The 13852-nt window shown below is 42.0% G+C and overlaps 1 protein-coding gene across 1 annotated transcript in view; it reads left to right on the forward strand.

Annotated features, from left to right (window-relative positions):
* The window catches only part of LAMB1 (laminin subunit beta 1), a 71821-nt gene that overhangs the window by 55122 nt on the left and 2847 nt on the right, over positions 1 to 13852 (forward strand). The window contains exons 26-32 of the mRNA XM_048500033.1: positions 4588 to 4772; positions 5818 to 6053; positions 8124 to 8327; positions 8705 to 8849; positions 11732 to 11939; positions 12178 to 12319; positions 13210 to 13386. Of these exons, the coding sequence (XP_048355990.1) occupies positions 4588 to 4772; positions 5818 to 6053; positions 8124 to 8327; positions 8705 to 8849; positions 11732 to 11939; positions 12178 to 12319; positions 13210 to 13386 (1297 nt within the window). The remainder of the gene's footprint in view (positions 1 to 4587; positions 4773 to 5817; positions 6054 to 8123; positions 8328 to 8704; positions 8850 to 11731; positions 11940 to 12177; positions 12320 to 13209; positions 13387 to 13852) is intronic.

Below are 13852 nucleotides of genomic sequence, written 5' to 3' on the forward strand. Positions count from 1 at the left end.
CACAATTGTTGGTGTGCCCCCCCCCCCAATACAGGACAGAAATTTAAATCTGTCATTGTAGCCTGTAAATAACAGCAGCAGATTTGACCTTCTTACTTTTGCCCCATTTCCAGACTTTTAAACTGATGTAGTCTGTTGATGTCTCTTGTCATTTCAGTATGCTTAACAGCTTTGCAGCAGTCACTTGAGAGGCAAGTGAGGTTAACTTAATTTTTTCAGCTGTTCTCTATTTTCGTGACTTCTGTGCAGTCTCTTTTGGGACTCTGCATGCACAGTCCAGCCACAGAAACGGAACTTCTGAAAATATCTAATAAGCTCAGCTCCAGAGGAGGACTACCCCTTCACCTCCATCTTGTGCCCAGAGTCAGTGACTCTTCCCATCCAAGTGGGCACGTGACAGAGGGACGTGGGAGCGCTCTTCCCCCAGTTCTCTTTCTGGTGCTATGGAGAGAGGACGTGTTCGCTCCAACTCTTCCTTCTGAAGTACTTCTTATTTGTGAGAAGATTTCTTCAACTTTGCCATCTTAGCAGCACCATGGCATTATTTTAAAAATGCCAGAATTGTGGGACTAAAATGGTTCAAAATGATGACCATGCCCTATGTCCTTTGAAGAAGGCCATAGTATGGCCACTTAGTGCACCTGTAGCTTTTTACTCCAGTGGCTATGCAGAGCAAATGTTGAAGCTTAAAGTGACTCTGGGGAAAGTTTTTGGATGTGCCTGAAAAAATGGATAAACAACCCAGGAGAGCCTGCTCCCTGTCAACCTCACTGCCACCTACGTCGGTTCTGGCCCAGTGGCCTTCAAGCAGCGGGCTGCTTTGGAGCCCCCTGTTAAAAAGGCTAAGAAAAAGTCAAAACACTTGACAGCACAAGAGGTCAATTCCCTGTCCAAAAGTGCAAATCAACTTCTGAAGGGGTTATACACCAATCATTAGTCTCTACCCAAGTCACCGCTCTTTGACCCCATCACCTCAACACGGATAGTGCAAAACAACTTCTCTGACCAAATCTGTACTTCAGTCTCTGATCTGCTGGTCCTTGACTCCATGTCCATATTGCCAACAAGTGTTCTCACTTTGGCATTGAGCAACACAGTCCCCACTGAGACAGGTTCATCCGTTACTGACATTCAGGTCAAGATCTCCTTGACTTTGGTTGCTCTCTCCTCAATGCCAATCATTAGACTCTCCTAAACATCAGAGATCCTACCTCATTGCCATAGGCATTGATTGACTACAGCAGGATTAGAGTCATTCAGTCACTTGTGACCAAGTTTAAGAGAAACAAGTTTAAGAGAGTGGTTAAGATCCAGAATCTGCTAGGCCTCATTGTATGTATCCATGTCAGCCATAGTCTTGCATGCTCAACTGTGGATGAGGCCCCTTCAAAACTGGCTTATCAGAAAATCCACTGAACAGGGACCAGCAATGATCCAGAATATCTGTTTTAAGTTCAGTACTGTCCTGATGGGCAGAGGAACACAATTTGTTACGGGAAGTACTATCTCATGATTTGTGGAGTACTATCTCATGATTTTCTGTTCTTTATGGATGCCTCATTGGGCTCTGTGGAGCTCACTGCAAAGAGCTCTGAGAGGGGTGGGTGGTTCCCTACAGAACATTGTCAGGTCTCCCTATTGGCCATTCATGGTGTTTATGGTTTTTTTTTAAGTGTTCTAAAGGTCATCTAGCGGTAAGCAGGAAAATGGCAAGTCCAGCAACTGACAGAAGAAAAATGGGACTGATGTGGGCTGAGTCTTTGAAAATGCATACCTTCCCATCCAGACTTTGTTAACATGCTTGAACTGTGTTATTTCAGAAAAAAATGTAATAAATCAAGTTTGAGAGATAATGTACTGATGAAAGGGAGACCATAGTGGGAAATGAATGCTATATGGCTGTTGGATGTTGTATGGATGCTACCCAAAAACAGCACTCCATTTTGAAAACAAGGACAGAATAAAATATACCTAGAAGCAGCTGTAGAATACACACAGTGCTCTCCTGAGGCTGTGCATTGTAGAAGACAATAGCTAGTAGTCTATGAACATTCTTCCAGAGAAACTCATTCACTATTACTGATATTTTCACCAAGGAACCTATGAACAGCTTCCAAAGGAACCACCTATAGGTTCCTTGGAATGCAGCTTTAACACCCCTCTCCTGTCTTATACATTTTGCCTGAAAGTGTTAATGCCAGAATGAAATACTGCTGAAAGTGTCTAGACAGAAGTTGAACCCACCCTGATTTGTACTTCACTATCTGCAAAGTACTGTTGCAATTTTTAAAGAGAAAAATTATGACTTCAAAGAAATCTCAACGTCTGGGGCTTGGCAGTCAGGCACAGCACAGACTTGCTCAAGTGGTGTTTCTCAAGACTGGCAGAACTTTTTTTATCTGAAAAGTTCATTGTTCTCTAAGTGCTACCAAATTATAAGCAAATCCTACCTGGATTAGATTGTGCAAGGAAAGGCAGCTCTTCCCAGGTGTTACCAACATAGGTTTCTTCTCCTACCCTGTTTTAGGTTTCTAGCCTATCTATTCTTCTCCTCAAGCATACTATTAATTGCTTTGATTTTTCAGAAGAACTGTATGCACTTACACAATACTCATAAAGAAATCCAAAGGAAAATGCGTTGCTTATACACTTTTTGAAAAAGTCTTTAAAAGCCAAAACAATCCACCAAAGCCTCCATGTTCAGTGCAGTGTCCCTTCCCCACTGAATGGCTGAAGAGTTTTTCAACTGTGTTGCAGTGAAGTATCTCTTAGAATAATCTTGTAAAAGGGGAATAAGGACTTCTTATTCTGGTTTTTTAATACACTTCTGGTATTTTAATACACAAGCAGACAAAGGAAGGATTAGGTGAAGATTCAGAAAAAAGGATCCAGGCCTCATTAACCATGCAGGTATTTCTGTCATCAGTAATATGGTTTTTCTGGGAAAACTTAAGTAAATAATTTGAACATTTAAATTGTCTTAGCAAAAAAAGGCAAATACACAATGTACAAGCCTGGAGCATGTATAAGGACTGAGGTATATCTATACTTCATATCCCACATTTACCCCATCTAACTTGATTGATTTGCAGCACAACAGTAGGTAAGCAGATTATATTTTTATATATGGGACATAAAATTTCCCATCTAACATCACTGACTGTCATGTATCTCCTGGCCAGTGGTTTGTTAATTAGGACACAACCAGTGCTTGCAAGCAACTTGAGAAGCTGTTCATTTCTCACATGATAGATGGATGTGCATGGATTCCAGTGCAAGTGGTGTGGGGGTTATTTTTAAGGATAAAAAGTGAAAGAGCTTTTTTATTGCTAAACTGGTATAGTGTAGATTCTCAGATAGGTACTAAGAGAAAATTGTTAGGAAAGCTCAGATGCAGCAGGTGAAAATGATGTATGGAAGTAAATAATACAGTTGAATCTTTTGTCTACCAAATCTGGATAAAAAATGACTACCCCTAAAGAGATGCCATACATATTGGTTACTATGTTTGATCAGATGAGGGGAACTGTCAGCTTTCGTCTTCCTTACAGCCCAGTTCAGAGCCTCTGGTGGCAAGATGCTACGTCACTATGGTGCCAGCCCAGCACCTCCAAGGGAGCTTCTCCATTGTGCAGGGAAACAAAAAATAAACAAAGCCTCCCTGCTGCCAAAAAGCCATCTGTTGAGTTCTATGGACTTACACGTAAGAGCAAGCCCTAGGTGCTGGCATTCTGGAGCCAACTGTTTTTTCTAAACTAAAACCTCAATATTCAGGTTAAATTGCTGTGTTGGCACTTTGCGATAAATAAATGGCTTTTGGGTTGCAATTTGGGCACTCAGTCTCGAAAAGGTTCGCCATCACTGCCCTAAAGAATAAGTAAGGCTATCAACACCTAGGGCAAAAGGGCTAGCAGAGCCGTAGGAAGATTTTCATTATAATAATCACACAGAAATACATTCATATGTATTTACTCTGTTCTAGGGCTGACTATGTGCAAATAAATTCACATTAACTTACAGACCTCCAAGGACTGATTAAAGATGGACCTGAGCCCTTCACTCTGAAACTGCTTATATCCACTCTCATGAAATGTAGTTTGCATGCAAGCAGCTAAACCTACTACGCAGCCAGCTCTCAGATTTCTGTTTCATTTTGTGTTTTACAGAGTGTTGAAAAGAATCTATTGAGCAAGTTTCCTTCTCCCCACCCCCTCAACTAACCAGCTCTGTAGTCTGTAAAAAAGATTGTTTAAAAAACCATTTGGTATCTATGTTATGAATTCTAACAGTCAGCACTCTGGCACATGCAGTGAAGGGCTTTACATCAGACCTCTGGATTCCAGTTCAAGTTAAATCTCATACAATACATCTGTTTCATGAACATTTTCCTGGCTTGTGTTTGTAAAGTAATAGTGATAAAAACGGCATTTTGTGATAAAGCAGTATTTTAGGTTAAAGAGGTTGTAATAAAACAATTGATCAAACTGTCAAGGAGGGAAGGAAGGAATTAGCCTATCACTAGGGATTTTAAAAAAATTCGAAGTCGGTGTTTCTTATTCTATAACAGTAAATGTCTTTGGTTCACAGGAAACTAACAGCAGATGTTACAGAAAAGATAGAAGAAATAGAAGGAAAATTATCCAAGGTGGCATCAGAAAGCAAAAGTGTGGACAATCAGTTGAATGACCTAGAGTCAGATGCAAAGAACGTAGACAATGTTGTGAAGACAATTGCAGAACAGCTGGAGTTAATGAAAAACTCTGATATTCGGGGTCAGTGTTGTGAAGTTGCTCTTGTGTTGATTTTTAATAAGGGGGGGAGGGTGAAAGAGCTGAGGGCATGAGCTAGCCAAAGGTGAGCATGCCTGAGGGCTGTACTTCGCTTTCCTAGTTAAATCAATGAGATAACACTAATTGTGGAAACCCTCTTTTGTCATCCATATTTGTGATCCCTCATTTGTGATCCATATTTGGACACTTGGAGCTGCCTTGCATTGAACCAGAGCATCAAGGTCAGCATTGTCTACTCAGACTGGCAGCCAGGATCTCAGACTGAGGTCTTTCACATCATGTATGACCTGGTCCTGTTAACTGGAGACGCCAGAGATTGAACCTGGGACCTTCTGCGTGCCAAGCACATGCACTACTGCTAAGCCATGACCCTTCCCATTCTCATTCTTACTAAACAAATTAAGGTTGCAGAGGGAGTTTGTGATTCCCGGTTATGCGTAATTTCTATCCATATTCTTCCTGATTGGATTCTTTCATTGAGGCCTCCCTTCAGTCTAAGAATTCTTCCTCTGACATAAATATTTCTTCCACTCGGCATTTCTATTGGTGGAAGGTTTCAGACTTGGTGAAGCAGAGTGATAGGATACAGGAGATACATGTAGTAATAATCCACAGTACTTGGTGAGAAATAATAAACATAGGGCCACAATTGAATTGCATAGCTCTCTAAAAGAGAGGGGCCCTTCATAGCCCTGCTACCTGATAGCCTTTTACACTGGAGATGCCAGAGGATGAATATGGGGCCTTGCATATGCAAAATGTGCTCTGCTGAGTTTTGGCTCAGTGTGGAAAAGGGTACCGTGTAGTAATATCTGGGGTGAGTAAGAACATGTTGCATTCAGCTTGTGAAATAACCCTAACACATAGGCCAACTGTAGCCAAGAATACAGCTATAACAGTTTTTGTTTTGTAGCTTTGTGAAGGGTCAGCCTTTGTCCTCAGCTGGACACTCTCTGCATGTTCAGGGTTCACATTGTGTGTTACAGAACTAAACAGTCTTGATAATTGTACTGTTTGATTTCTGCAGGTGCCGTAGACAGCATCACCAAATATTTCCAAATGTCTCTGACTGCAGAAGAGAGAGTGAATGCCTCCACTCTCCTTCCTGGCAGCATAATAGAGCAGTCAGCTGAACTGCGGCTGGAAGTGGAAAGCCTGATCAATGAAACAGAATTTGAGGCTAAGGAAGAGGAACATTCTCGACTCTTGGATGAACTCGCAGGGAAATTGCAAAGTCTGGATCTGGCAGAAGTGGCTGAAAAGGTGAATATCTGGGCAGTGGCTGCAGCAAATGTGGTTGAAACCCTGGCCCACCAACTCTTGCATTGCACCAGATTTGATAAAATCAGATCTAAATATACCAACTTATATTCTCTCTTCCAATCTGGGCTGCCTGATCTGATTAGGTTATCTCTATTGCTGAATAACTCGGACCCTGGTCTTTGTGAAGAGGTCGCCAATTTCCTTATGGAGATAGTTAAGAGTTCCCAGTAGCATGTATCTGTTATGGTCCTTGTGGGGCCTTTTGCTTTTATTACCTAGCTATGCATTTGCTTCTGATTATGCCAATAAAGGCTTATGTATGTATGCTGCAGCAAAGGAAAAGGAGACTATGACAAATCGGGGCAGAAGACAGTAGTAAAATGGGAGATGCTGCCTGCAAATGTCTTGATGTTGGCTCAGAAGTGCTGGGGAGATTTCAGTGGATTACAAAAATGGAAAGGGCACAGTAAAGATGTATCATGTTTATAGAAAACCTTAATTAGAGATACTGTAGATATCAATTCATCAGACAACACCAGTTCTAGTGCAGATGTTGGGGCCAGATCCAATGCAAGCTACCAGAGGACGATGGAGAAGGAGGTCATTTTGACCAAATTTCCCCAAATTTAATCCTCATCTCTCTTGTACACTGGTGCATTTTGTCACCTAACCCTCCTAAGAGGTCTTTTGAGACAAGTAGCTGGGTGGTAGAAGGAGACAGGAAAAGACTGAATCTGACAGCTTTGTCCCAAACCTTTCTGCTCCACTAGGTACAAGCTTTGTGTATTCATATCCCATTAAAATAATTACATAATCTAGAATGGTAAGTCCTTTTCACTCAGAAAAATGGACTGGTTTCTATATACAATAATTCTTATAGTTTGAGCTTTCCACTCATCTACCAACCACATTTTAAAAAAATGTTGCCCTTCCTGAGAGCTCAGGATGGCTTATATGGTTCTCCTTTTTTCCCACTGTCACCATCACAATAACTATGGGATACGTCAGGGAAAAAGAGAATATCTGATCTAAGGTCACCCAGTAGGTTTCCAGGGCAGAGTGAGAATTTGAATCTGCATCATCCAAACTCTAATCCAGCACTCAAGTTTTTCCACTGGGAAAGCTGATATCATGCATGGCTACAAGAAAAACTGGGATGACTATATGCCAAAGCCCGAGAAAGAGAAGCATGAGAAGATGTAAACTGTGTTAATTCTCGTGGGAGGGGGGTCCTCAAGTGGATTTTTACACTCTTGTGTTTGCAATTCAACAGTCAAACCACAGCAAAAAGTAACGTACATCTCACACTCCTGGGACACCTGAATTCATTTCCAGGTTGCAAGGGATTAATGTCAATTTAGTCCCAACATTTCATAGATATCAGAAGAAACATTTCCTACTCACCCATCATCCAATACAGCCCCAGTGTGAGGGGCACTCCAGTAAGTGAACCATAATGGTGTCATTGTACTTTATGGGTTCCACCTGACTTGGAAAACCTAGGTCAACAGCTATATGACCAGTGAGTAAAATGCAGAGGAAAGTATATTGCAGCAGAACTAAACAGGAGTCCTTTGGAGCCTTAGCAATGTAACAGATTTTTCATAGTAAGTTTAAGGAGTTTAGACCATAAAACGTTGTTAGTCTTTATGATGCCACATGATTCCTGTTTAGTTTTGCTTTAGTAAGATGCTAGTAGGGTATTCTATGGAATAGTTTAAACAAAACTGGCTGAAGAATAATGTTGCTGGTTGTATCCTAGGGGGGAAAAATTCACACTTTCATGGGAGGAAATGTTGTAACGAATAGATGATGCATTTATTACAAACACCAGTTGAGAGGTAAATGCAATACCAGCAATGATACATAAAAATACCTGTTACATAAGATATGAATGAATGTTGTTAAGTGTTAGCTCAAAGCAGTGCTTGGAGAAAACTTAAAATATTTTCAAAGTCCCCTCCAGAATGTAATTTCCACTGTATTTCATTCTGGTTTGTGCTGATGGTAATGCTTTTGATCCTGATAACCTCTTGACTCTTTCTTTTTATCTAATCCTGTCTGTTGCAGACATGCGGAACTCCCCCCGGGGCTTCCTGTTCTGATTCAAAGTGTGGCGGCCTGGGCTGTCGAACTGAGGATGGAAAGAAAAAATGCGGGGGACCCGGCTGTGATGGATTAGTTACCCTGTCCCACAATGCCTGGCAAAAAGCCATGGATTTTGACAGAGACATACTTGTTGCTCTAGAAGACGTCGAACTGCTCTCTATAATGGTAACTTTAAAAATAAAGGCAGCTCAGATCCTAATGATCAGAATGGAAACAAGCTATATCAAAGCATTTGTGCAAGTCTAGATAGCAAAGAATAAAACAGTTCATTCCATTTATACCACATTCAGTCAAGCACCCTCATAAATGGATGTGGATTGTCACATCTGTAAAATAATTACAGTAGCTCAGGCTGTGCAAGGGATTTGTTGGTGTTTTGGATACCTCAATCATTTCAGAATTTATTGGATTTTATGAGAATATCATTTCTTGCACAATTTCAGTGTCAACAGATTTCTCAGTTGGCATTTGGGGGTGGTTTGTGGGGGAGTTATTTTTGTTAGAAATTGTAAACAGAGGTCCATTTTGCTGAATCCACTTAGGTGTCTGAAGCAAAAGTGAGGGCTGATGAAGCAAAACGCAATGCGCAAGAAGTTCTGCTACAAACCAATGCAACCAAGGAGCAAGTGGATCGAAGCAACAGGGACCTGAGGAACCTTATTAAGCAGATCCGGGACTTTCTGATGAGTAAGGACTGTTTTGATAGGATTGGGGTCCTGATAACTTCTCTGTTCTGAATATATCCTCTTCCTTGAGCCATCAGTTCAAGGCATCTGATTTTTTAGCAGAAGCCTACAAAGGTTTGACTGGTTATTTCAAATCTATAGGTGCACTTCAGCTTTCTTTACTCCTGCCCACATTCTCTCCCAGATTGCATAGTCCTCTTGCCTTCTCTTCCTTCATCCTTCTGCACCACTCCCACCTTTCTTAGCTGCCAGTAGGCTCTAGTGCAGTGATGGCGAACCTTTTCGAGGCCAAGTGCCCAAACTGCAACCCAAAACCCACTTATTTATCGCAAAGTGCCAGCACGGCAATTTAACCCGAATACTGAGGTTTTAGTTTAGAAAAAACGGTGGGCTCCGAGGCGTGCATTACTCAGGAGTAGGCTTGGTGGTAGTCGGTGGCTTTGCTTTGAAGCAACCGTGCAACTCTTCCAGTGGGGGAATCACGATGCTAAGTGGGTTTTCTCAGAAGCAAGCCCCATTGCCAGCAACCGATCTTACTCCCAGGTAAAGGGTCGTGCTTTAGTTCTTCGCATGAAAATCAGTGGGGTAACAGCACTTAACAGGGTAATCTACACTCAGTGGTGGGATCCAAAAATTTTAGTAGCAGGTTCCCATAGTGGTGGGATTCAAATTGTGGCGTAGCGCCAATGGAGCTGGGCGGGGCATGATGGGGGCGTGGCTGGGCATTCCAGGGGCGGGGCATTCCTGGGTGGGGCTGTGGCAAGGACGCAGCCGCTGTGCCAGTCCTTGGGTGGGAAACGAATGCACGCAGGCGCAGGCTGCCACGCACGCTGGTGCACCTCCTGCTAGACTGCTTCAAATTCTGCGCGCTACTGCTGAGAGGAGGGGCATAACTAAGGCAAAAATCACGTGGCAAAATCACCACCCCTTAGTAACCCCCTCTCAGCACACACAAATAATTAGTAACCTACTCTCGGGAACCTGTGAGAACCTGCTGGATCCCACCTCTGCCTACACTGCTTCCCCAAAACTGGGTCTTCGGTTTAATGCTAATAATTGAGCCCAGCAGCCCAGGCCAGCCTAGATGTGGGGGGGGGGGGGCTCTGTTTGCACTTGCCCACAGAGAGGGCTCTGAGTGCCACCTCTGGCACCCATGCCATAGGTTTGCCACCACTGCTCTAGGGTCTGCTGCTCCTTCCTGCTGTTTTCCTAGGTCATTTGCTTGTGCTTATGCATGCCTCAGAAAGAATGGCTGCCAAAGCAGCTTGTACTTAAAATTCATAACACCATGTGTACATGGGAATTCATGTACATGGAGGAAAGGACTGGAGGGAGAGGTCTGTCAGCCACTGAACGTTCCTTTCATTTCAGTCACCATTGACGTAGTCCATTGGGTTAGTTTATTTCTTCTGTGAATTTTAATGAAAGGATCCCACTTTAGAAAATCCTAATTGCTATTCCAAAGACTGCAGAGAGGTGGGCAGCTCAGACTTTTTGAGACAATATTTCACTTGATACCAGTCATCAGTTAGGTCCCAGTAGAATATTGAGACATTGGGGTTGTTAGTTGCTATCAAAGATGACGGGGAGAGCAGCTGAAATGTTAATCCACCAATTCACATCATCTTCTAGCTGATGCTGGCTTCTGACTGCTGATTCCCACAGTATTTATGCCTCCTTTCTAGGTCTTTTTGCATGTTTTCCTTTTCTTTAGGGTCCAAATAGCTTGGTGGAATATCTTTTTTACCATTCTATAACATCAGGGCAGCTTTCCTAGGATGACTTAAATTCCTGTGACTATTACCCTCTGGAGACAGGAAAACTATTCCAATTGAATACCAACATTCAAAGTATTTCTTCCTTGGGATCTGTAATCTGCAAATACTGAAGTGAACTTAGTGGTGTAATGTTTTTGCTGAAAAGTTACTAATTCCAAAGTATCTGGGTTTCTCCAGAAAAGAAATTGTGTGCATATTTGTGTCAAACTGCAAACAAGTGAAGCTGGACTAGATGAAGCAATAGCAAGGAGGTATAGAACTTTTATTTTGAACAGGGAAGAAAACCACTGCTATGCCTTGAACAGAAGCTGGCTCAAAATATGTCATGGAAAAACTGTTTATATAACAAATGGTGAGAGAAAATGACTGTGTGTTATGCAAGGGCTGTGTTTTTGACACAGGCTTCTTTGCACAGTGAAGTGACTGAAGAGCATGTGTATGCAGAGAATACCTTTATTTATCCCAATTTTTAGTATTTATGATCTGATTTCATGATCTGTTGCTTAGCCCAGTATTGAAATAGGCTGAATGCAAGGTGGCAAAATGTGGGTAATTAAACCCACATCTTACTTGCATCCTAAGATAAAGGTAGCCAGCTATTTTTGGTAAGTTGTTGTGGTCAACATTCACTTCATGCTTGGGGCCAGATTCTCACATTGAACACAGCAGCTACCTTATACTGAGTCGGACCATTTGTTTGTCAAGGTCAGTATTGTCTAATCTGCCTGGCAGTGGCTTTCCAGAGTTATATCACCAGCTACCTGGAGATGGAAGGGGTTGATCCTGGAACCTTATGCTTGTCAAGCAAATGCTCTCCCACTAAGCCATAGGCCCTCTTTCAATAACTTTTTTGATGTGGTGCCCTGTTGTGATTTGTCTCCCTTTTATCACATGGTGAACCTTCCTTCTCTAGCACATTTTCTGTTAATCAAAGCTAAAGTTCTTCAGGTCTGGGAAGTGAACATTTCCACTTAAAAAAAATTGGCCTCCTACATAATTGAATTCCACTGTCTTTTACCAGCTCCTGAATGGAATAAAATAACAGCAGAGGAACTGCCAGTCTTCTGATGTCATACTGTTTTCTTTTTGTTTGATCTTTTAACAGAAGACAGTGCTGATCTGGACAGCATTGAAGCAGTTGCTAATGAAGTGCTCAACATGGAGATGCCCAGCACACCAGATCAGTTACAGGCCCTGGCGGACAATATTCGGGAACGGGTGGAAAGCCTTTCTGATGTTGAGATTGTCCTACAGCAGAGCTCTGGAGATATTGCAAGGGCCCGGGCACTGTTGCATGAAGCTAAGCAAGCAAGGTAGCTTATTACATCCTGATTGATAGCAAGCCTCTCTTTCATCAGTTAGACTTGGAAAGAAAAGTTGTCCTATGTTGTATGCAACTAAATATTTTGTTGTATGAAACTAAATGGTTTATTCTACAAAGGGCTTAGACATAAATGACAAGCTTAGCCCATTTCAAGTTTACTGAAATGGCAAAAAAAAATCCTTGTTTTGAATATTAACTTTGGTTTTGTTGTAATTTGCATCACCTAGTAAAAGTGCAACAGATGTTAAAGTCACCGCAGACATGGTGAAAGAAGCTCTGGAAGAAGCTGGAAAAGCCCAGAATGCAGCCGAAAAGGCCATCAAACTAGCAGATGAAGATATCCAGGGAACACAAGACCTCCTTACCTCTGTGAGTTATCACTTTCCAATCCTGTTTTTGAAGCAGTTGTTAAAGGCTGAAGTATGGCTCCCAGAGCAAGTACAGCGTAGGCAGTCTGCTTTCATACAAGATTCTAAAGCGAAGTGCAGTCTGCCCCTTCTTCCACATCAGGTGCAAGGCCACCCCAGACTCTGCAAACAATGCTAAATGTAAATTATTTCCTTCGAGGTCAGTCTTGTCTACTCAGACTGGCAGTGGTTCTCAGGCAGATGTATTTCACATCCCTCACTGCCTGGTGTCTTTAAGTGGAATTGAATCTGGGACCTTCTGCATGCCAAGCAGATGTTCTACCACTTGAACCACAGCATCTGTGGCAGAAAAGGTACCTTGATCCAAAAGGAAAGTCAGGGTATAAATAAAAAGCATAACCCCCCGCCCCATACAAACACACACATACACACACACTCCTTCATCTCTTCTAGTAATAATCACATGATTTGCCCTGTTTACATTTGTAATTAGCTAATATGAAAATATTTGATTGTTCCTTTCAATTTGCTATGGCCTCATATAGGAAGTTTATAGAAACTGGAAAATCAAATTACTGGATTGTTGATGACTTTGCAGGTGAACAAGGAACCAAAACCCCTTCACAACCGTGAAAGAGCTCTGGAGAGATGAGTTGAAGGCAAGAGAACTGGAGGGGCATAGAGGAGGTCTTTCAGTGCCAGAGTGGTCATATTTGCTATGCTCTTGCTGTGCTGAGATTTCTCTTCCCTCCTTTTAAACTAAGATGGACGATGGAGAAAGTTGTACTTGACAGGCATCGCAGTAAACGTTTCAATGTGCTTTGTGGAACACTAAGAAACACAATGAAATTATGAAGAAAACTGTGTTAATCTCATTGTACTGTCTTTTAGATTGAATCTGAAACCACAGCATCAGAAGAAACCCTGGCTAATGCTACTTTGCGCATTGCTGAACTAGAGAAGAATGTGCAAGAGCTTAGGCGAAAAGCTGCTACAAATTCAGCGGACATTAGGGTCGTTGAAGAAACTGTTGCTTCTGTCAATCGAACTACCGGAGATGTTAAAAAAGTAAGACTTTCCTCCTTGAGGGTTGGGAGGGTTTTAAAATGTTGAAATTAGGAAATCTGCTCCCATTACCAAGTTGTCCTGCAATTCTTGCCCATTCACTTGCACGGCCTAGAAAACATAATAAGATCATTGTTGGCTCAAACGATCAGGGACCGTACTGAAAGGCCAGGTTCATCATTGAGTCTGTTGGAGGCTTTAACTAAGGGGTTAGCCTTTAAACATTCATTTTATGGACTGCTTCAATCCAAGGACTCTTTTTTGAGACTTGTTTGAAGCCATTCAGTGTTCTATACTGTTTTTAGGTTTTTTAAAGCTGGATTTTTAAAGTAGTTTATGGATTAACAACCTTTGTTCTGGTTTTAGTGTTTTGTTTTATTTTCTAAGCCCCCTTGAGCAAGTTCTGCAGAGAGGCAGCCCAGAACTGTTCTTTAAAAATTGAATCCTTGGTCCAGATTTGTTAGTTAGG

Source organism: Sphaerodactylus townsendi, linkage group LG06, assembly GCF_021028975.2.
Source record: "Sphaerodactylus townsendi isolate TG3544 linkage group LG06, MPM_Stown_v2.3, whole genome shotgun sequence".
Classification (NCBI taxonomy): Eukaryota; Metazoa; Chordata; class Lepidosauria; order Squamata; family Sphaerodactylidae; genus Sphaerodactylus; species Sphaerodactylus townsendi.